This window comes from Electrophorus electricus, chromosome 25, assembly GCF_013358815.1.
Source record: "Electrophorus electricus isolate fEleEle1 chromosome 25, fEleEle1.pri, whole genome shotgun sequence".
Classification (NCBI taxonomy): Eukaryota; Metazoa; Chordata; class Actinopteri; order Gymnotiformes; family Gymnotidae; genus Electrophorus; species Electrophorus electricus.
This window is the reverse complement of record NC_049559.1, coordinates 1,141,501-1,147,500: the sequence shown is the minus strand read 5'-3', so window position 1 is coordinate 1,147,500 and position 6,000 is coordinate 1,141,501. Positions and strand designations below refer to the sequence as shown.

Sequence of the window (6,000 nt, the reverse complement as noted above, 5' to 3'; positions counted from 1 at the left end):
CATGTATTTATCATAATGGCTGTTTAATTCCACTGAAATTAAGAAATCATGGCACCTGCATTAACTAGGGTTAAAAAGCCAAATACTACTTACATAGAACAAATCACACAATTCTAGTCTTGCTGGACAGATTGAAAGTGAAAGTAAAACAATGGCACTGATCAACCTTCATAAATACTCAAACTATTTTGGAAGCCCCCAAAGGGCTTTTTGACTAAATGACAAAAGGAAAACAACCCAAAACAAAACTTGGTACACAGTATGCAGTGCGTCTAGGTAAAGAACCCTGTCTCAGATACTGTAAATGACAGCTCTTAAACAAAGACCACCATCGGCAAACAGTAACCCTCCGTAATACAGATGGAACATTCTGCACAGAAACATGACCATTGCATGACTACCTGACTTAAATTGGCAATATTTACAGTGCAAAAAAAAAAACCCACAAGTAAAAATATACCAAAACATGTACTGTCAAAAAATGGACTCCACTGATGAGCATGGCACGGATTAGTGGTCACCCAGCATTCTTTATATATATATATATATATATATATATATGTATATATATAAAGGCCTCATTGGAGAAAATGAACATTCATTGGGTCGTACCATCTGATTGAGCTGGGAGGGGGAGGCAGGGATGTCAGGAAGGCAGAGGTGTAGTGCAAAAATGGCCAAGGTGTGTATTAAAGTTTAGGGTTTCAACTTTAACGCAAGGCTAAAAGCAGTGCAAGCCGTGTTTGCTAAGCAGAAAAAGGCTGCAATAATGTGAACAACTCTAGTCTGACTGTCACTTTAACTCACGAGCACAGGGTGCAGTGGCCACATTTCTACCTGATTCAGAGGTTTGGGGGTTTTTTTGTGTGGTTTTCAAATGTGTGCAGTTGCTGTCTGGATGCAAAGGGAAAGCTGAGGTGAAAGAATTTAGAGCCATTAAATCAGACCTCTGCCCATGTCAATATGCATGATTTTTGCACATTTTTCTGACATATACATCTGAATACACATCGGTGTTTATAGACATTGCTCTAATATATATATTAATGTACAAAATAGAGACTCTAAAATAGTTTTGATACGGTTTTGTTTCTGAGACAAAATACAAAATGTCAAAAATACAAAATAAAGCCAGATTGGATGTTTTCTTTCCTTCAAAGTGTCTTCAGTTTAGTGTTTTTCATGTGCATTCTTTGTGAGTGGTAAAAACACTTTTCTGTGTATGCTTGTCCGTGTGTGTGGGTACATGTACGTTTGTGGGGACAGGGGACGTGTTCTACAAACACGCACACGCGCAGACAGACACACACACACACACACACACACACACACACACACGAAGCAGTTCCCATCCTGGACGTCGAAGTGGCTAGTTGTGGACACCTCGTCTCTGCATCTTTAGCATCGTCTACCATGGTCTCCCAGCCACAGCGAGTCCTGAAAACCTTCATATGAAGTGTGAATAGTGTTACTCTGCTGGAAATGGTCCCATTAGCAAATCTCCCCATGTTTATCTCAGCAGTGTGGGAGGACAGTGGAACTGTATGGACTTTGCTTCACATACACAGATGTGTTATATACACATAAAACATCTGCATCTGTTATATACTTCAGTGACTTCACAGTTGCACCCTTCAGAGGAACAGCCCCCATAGTGCAGCCATCCTCTCAAACCGCAGGAAACGGAGGAACGGGAGAACTGACTCCAACGTCCAAGACACCTTTCTGTTTCTTTGGTCTCTTCTGATCATCTTGTTCCCTGCTGGCATACCTCCTGACTGGGCTTCTCCACACACCAGCACAAGGCTCTAGAGGGTGTCCCCCGTTCCGGCCACCGGAGGCTTCAGTACATGGGAACGGCACACTGCACTATGATTGGGCACGGGCTACCTCTGAACAAGTTGCCCCTAGTCACTCCTAGTTTCCATCTCTCCTTCTTAAGAGAGTTCACGAGGCCCAGCCCCTTCCTTATTAAGCTGCCTCATGTCAGTAATGTCACAAATACGGGACACAGTGGGCATTAACTGCTGCTGGGTCCTCCGTTCAGAAAGTAGGTGGCCATATCTCCTTTGCCCTTGACTTTAACAACTCCTCTGTATTCCAGCGAGTAGTTATAGGAACTAAGGACCTGGTAGAGGTCGGTTGTGACCTGGAAGAACAAACGTAAAGGAAAATATATATAAAAAGAGTGAGTGGGGGTGCATCTGGGAATACAGTTACTTCAATTCAAAGCAGGATAGGTTTCAAGTTAAAAAGGCGGCCTTTCTGAGTTATTTTTGAATATGTTTAACCATGGTAGAAGCACGTCTACATCTCACCTGGATTCTTTCAGGCACTCCGGTGCTGTCCATGCGGCTGGCTACATTCACCGTGTTGCCCCAGATGTCGTACTGGGGCTTACGAGCCCCTATAACTCCGGCCACTACTGGACCCATGTTGAGTCCTAGGGAGACCCAACCATAAGTTCAAACCACAACAAGACCTTTATGTGGCAAAAGAAAACAAATCAGAATAAAGTCATATCCACGTATCCAAGACATAACCCAACTATACAGGGTGTCTCAAGAGTAAGCAAATGGTTCAGCAGTCGGTGGTCCGATTTTAGACGTAAGCTATGGGGCTATGAAGGTCATCTTGAATGCTGCCATCTTTGGTTCAACTTCAGCTTTTCAAATGGAAAGGTAAATCTGTGATACAACACGCTGTATCATCACCCTGCGACATCAACGGGACATCATTCAGCAAGAGCCCACAACACGGCAGTTTCTGAACGATGAAGTTAACAAACAAAATCAGTGACACTGGTCCGACAGGAATCCTCGGTGGACTGAGCCATCCAACACAGTTGCCTCACCCAAAGTTGCGGTGTGGTGTGGGCTGGTACCCAAACTGTGACCTTTCTTTACTGAGCGCACACCATTACGCGAGGCTGTTGGATGAAGACGCATTTCCTTCATTGTTGTCAGAGAATGGAACATTTCCTGAATTGTTCCAGCAAGATGGGAGCCAAGTGAGTCTCAGCCATATTGTCCTGATTAAACCACTTTGGACATCTATCTGAGGGGTCCTGTCTGTGGGCTCATGTAAACAAGGCACTTGTTTACTCAGTGAAAATACAGAATTTTGTTCATCTTAAAGACAGAACTGTTGACACTTGTGCCATCATTCAGACAGATGAGTGAGTTTTAAGGCAGAAAAGACAGACAACACTCACACATGGTGGACAGCGTATCGAACACATTAAGTAGCCTTTATGGTCAATTTTCTGGTTTCATGTAAAATCACGGTTTACTCATGAGAAATAAACACACCACTGTTTTCCTGGTGAAATTCTCCACCAGGCTGTTGTCACACCTTCTTTCCTTTTTGAAAAACTGAAGTTGTATCCAAGATGGCAGCATTTAAGATGGCTGCCATGCTGGTCATGGCCTAACAGGTTTCCGCCTTCCCCCGTAGCTTGCGTCTAAAATCGGATCACCGTCTGCCAAATCGTTTTCACTTTTCATTTTTTGCTTACTTTGGGAAGCCCTGTAGCACCAGAAGATTCTATCTGTATATCTTATACCCAGAATACTTACCGATCTTCATTTTGAAGTTGTTGAAGGAGTGTTCATTGATGTACTTCATCTGGTCCATCAGGCGCATGGCGTAGTCGGCCAGCGCGCGGATGTGTGAGCGGCCGGCTTTATCGTAGGTGGAGTCATTAAGGCCCGAGGCGGCCATGTAGGTGCTGCCGATGGTCTTGATTTTCTCCAGCTGTCGGAACTGATCCTCACTGATGATCTAGAGGAAGAGAGGAAGAAGGAGCAATGAGGACCCGCCGAGCAGATGGGGCAGGCGGGGGGGCGCAAGCGCTCTACCTCGTCGAAGTCGGCGATGATCTCGTTGAGGAGCCGCAGACACTCCACGCCCTCGTTGTTGGCCTCCAGCTCCACGTAGAACTCGGAGAAGTTGCCGATGGAGGCGAACATGACGGCCACGCACTCGCACGACTGGTAGTAGAGCTCGTCGTTGCGCCGCTCGCGCGCCAGGAAGTGGGCCGCCACGTCCTTGGGGAGGATGTTGTGCAGGAGGCGGCGGTTGTAGGCCTGGAGCTCTTCCATCTCTTCTTTCTCCTCTGTGGCCTGAGGGGAGCAGGCGTATGTGCACAGTGAGAGGGCTGAGCGAAGACACCTCCAGCGGTGGTCTCCATTCTCCAACAAGAATGGAAATTCCAGATTAGTCCTTGAAATTCCTATTCAAAATTCCCATCATGGAAACGGACCTGTAGCTTCCACAAGAAGTCCAGCCTGGCCGTGGACTCCACTTGCTGGGCGTGTAAGTAGAGTACCAGCACAAAGACGGTGATGACCACGGGAGTCATGATCTTCAGAGGAACCCTGGAGTCTGCAATACAGCTGCGGAGCATGCACAGTACTGAGCTTCAATGAAGAGGTTTTTTGAAGTCTCGCAAGTCCATATATGCTATTATTTCACTAATAAAGTTAGTCAAGGACTTTGCCAATATATATTGATCAAAAACCATTTCACTACAACACCTTTATTGGAAAGTCTATGCTGAAAGCAATCGGATCAGGTCTCTCACTTACTTTTCCCTCCACGAGACTACAATTACACATGAGATATCACGCCAACATCTCAGTTATACATCTACAAACATCAGAAAGCTACCGTGTACTTGTGTAGCAACGACACCGATCACGGCAAAGCAATCAGAGTGACCTGCTGTGAAGGTTCAAGGGAATTTTCTTCACCTCGGTGATTCCATTTAGCAGATATCGCCTTACCTTGTTCCGTTGACGTGCTCGCTGTGAATACAAAACAGAAGGGAAACGCGTGAGGTGGGGGCGCAGAGTGCAACAGCCACCACTTTATCTTTAAGACGGATGTTGTGAAAGTGATTCGAGCCAAATCAGCATGCCTCCACTCAGGAGGGCTTTCATTAGGCAGAGTTTGCGCAGCGCTGTGCCACAGGGCCGCAAGTTACCGATGCCTTTGAGAGCCCACTTGTGTACGTCTGAGTCAGCCAGCCCATCCACGTAAGTTAACAAATCAAATCTTATGTGGAAAATAAGTGTTTTGTTTAGTCCATCACACCGCAGTCTACGTCCTACGGCTGCTTGATTGGAACAGAAAGGATCGCTGTGGTTATGCCGAGTGGCATTGTAATTCCTATTAACAGCAGTTACTCAGTTTCAGTGCAGATGCTGCACTCTGTCTGACATGGTGCACCACGGCCTGCCTAAACACCTGCGCCTCGCCTAAACGTGCAGAAAATGAAACGTGTAATCGACTGGCGGGACAAAACAGTCACTCTTTAGACAAAGAAAGCTGTTTAAAACTAGGAATTCTTGATTGTGATGTAAGTGGATTATGGAATGGCTTAACTGTGTTCTTTCCCAAATAATTGAGGGCTGACGCCAAAATCTCCGTTTCAGTCCATGCGCAGCCGACCTGCTTCGCGGGTCACACGCGCAACGGGCGAGTCACTCACATGGCATTGGCCATCACCAGCAGGTCCACGTTGTCGAATAGGCTGACCGCCAGCACCTCCACGACCAGCACGTACACGCTTTCTATGAAGAGCATGAGGAAGAGTTTCCCAATGCTGCTCATTTGGAGAAACACGGAGCAGGCGAGGAGGCTGAGTAGCACACACGCTGAAAAGTACTGGGGGAGACACACACGCGCACACACACGCGCACACACACGCGCACACACACGCACGCACACACGCACGCACACGCACGCACACACACGCACACACACGCACACACACGCACACACACGCACACACACGCACACACACGCACACACACGCACTTCGTTTACTTGAGATCTTCCAGTTTGGGAACCATCCAGGTTCACGTGAACACTTTTCAGAATGTCCACTAAACATACGGCCATTAAATATATTACAGTTTCACATATCCTTATAAAAATGTACAAGCCACTCGACGTGTGCGGCGCTCGATGCGTGCGCTGCTCAGATCTTTGGCG

General features: G+C 46.5%; 1 protein-coding gene across 4 annotated transcripts in view; it reads right to left on the bottom strand.

Annotated features, from left to right (window-relative positions):
- Nucleotides 1-6,000, bottom strand: part of adcy5 (adenylate cyclase 5) — a 47,352-nt gene that overhangs the window by 237 nt on the left and 41,115 nt on the right. For 3 of the 4 annotated variants that reach the window (XM_026995502.2, XM_026995503.2, XM_026995505.2), the window contains exons 15-21: nt 5,495-5,670; nt 4,788-4,808; nt 4,265-4,397; nt 3,861-4,124; nt 3,579-3,783; nt 2,319-2,443; nt 1-2,149 (exon numbers count right to left, since the gene is read on the bottom strand). The exon at nt 1-2,149 is cut by the window's left edge and continues 237 nt beyond it. In XM_026995502.2, coding sequence (XP_026851303.2) covers nt 2,021-2,149; nt 2,319-2,443; nt 3,579-3,783; nt 3,861-4,124; nt 4,265-4,397; nt 4,788-4,808; nt 5,495-5,670 — 1,053 coding nt within the window. In that variant the 3' untranslated portion in view covers nt 1-2,020. Of the gene's footprint in view, nt 2,150-2,318; nt 2,483-3,578; nt 3,784-3,860; nt 4,125-4,264; nt 4,398-4,787; nt 4,809-5,494; nt 5,671-6,000 lie in introns of those variants that run through there. The other variant, XM_026995504.2, reaches the window with a different exon arrangement.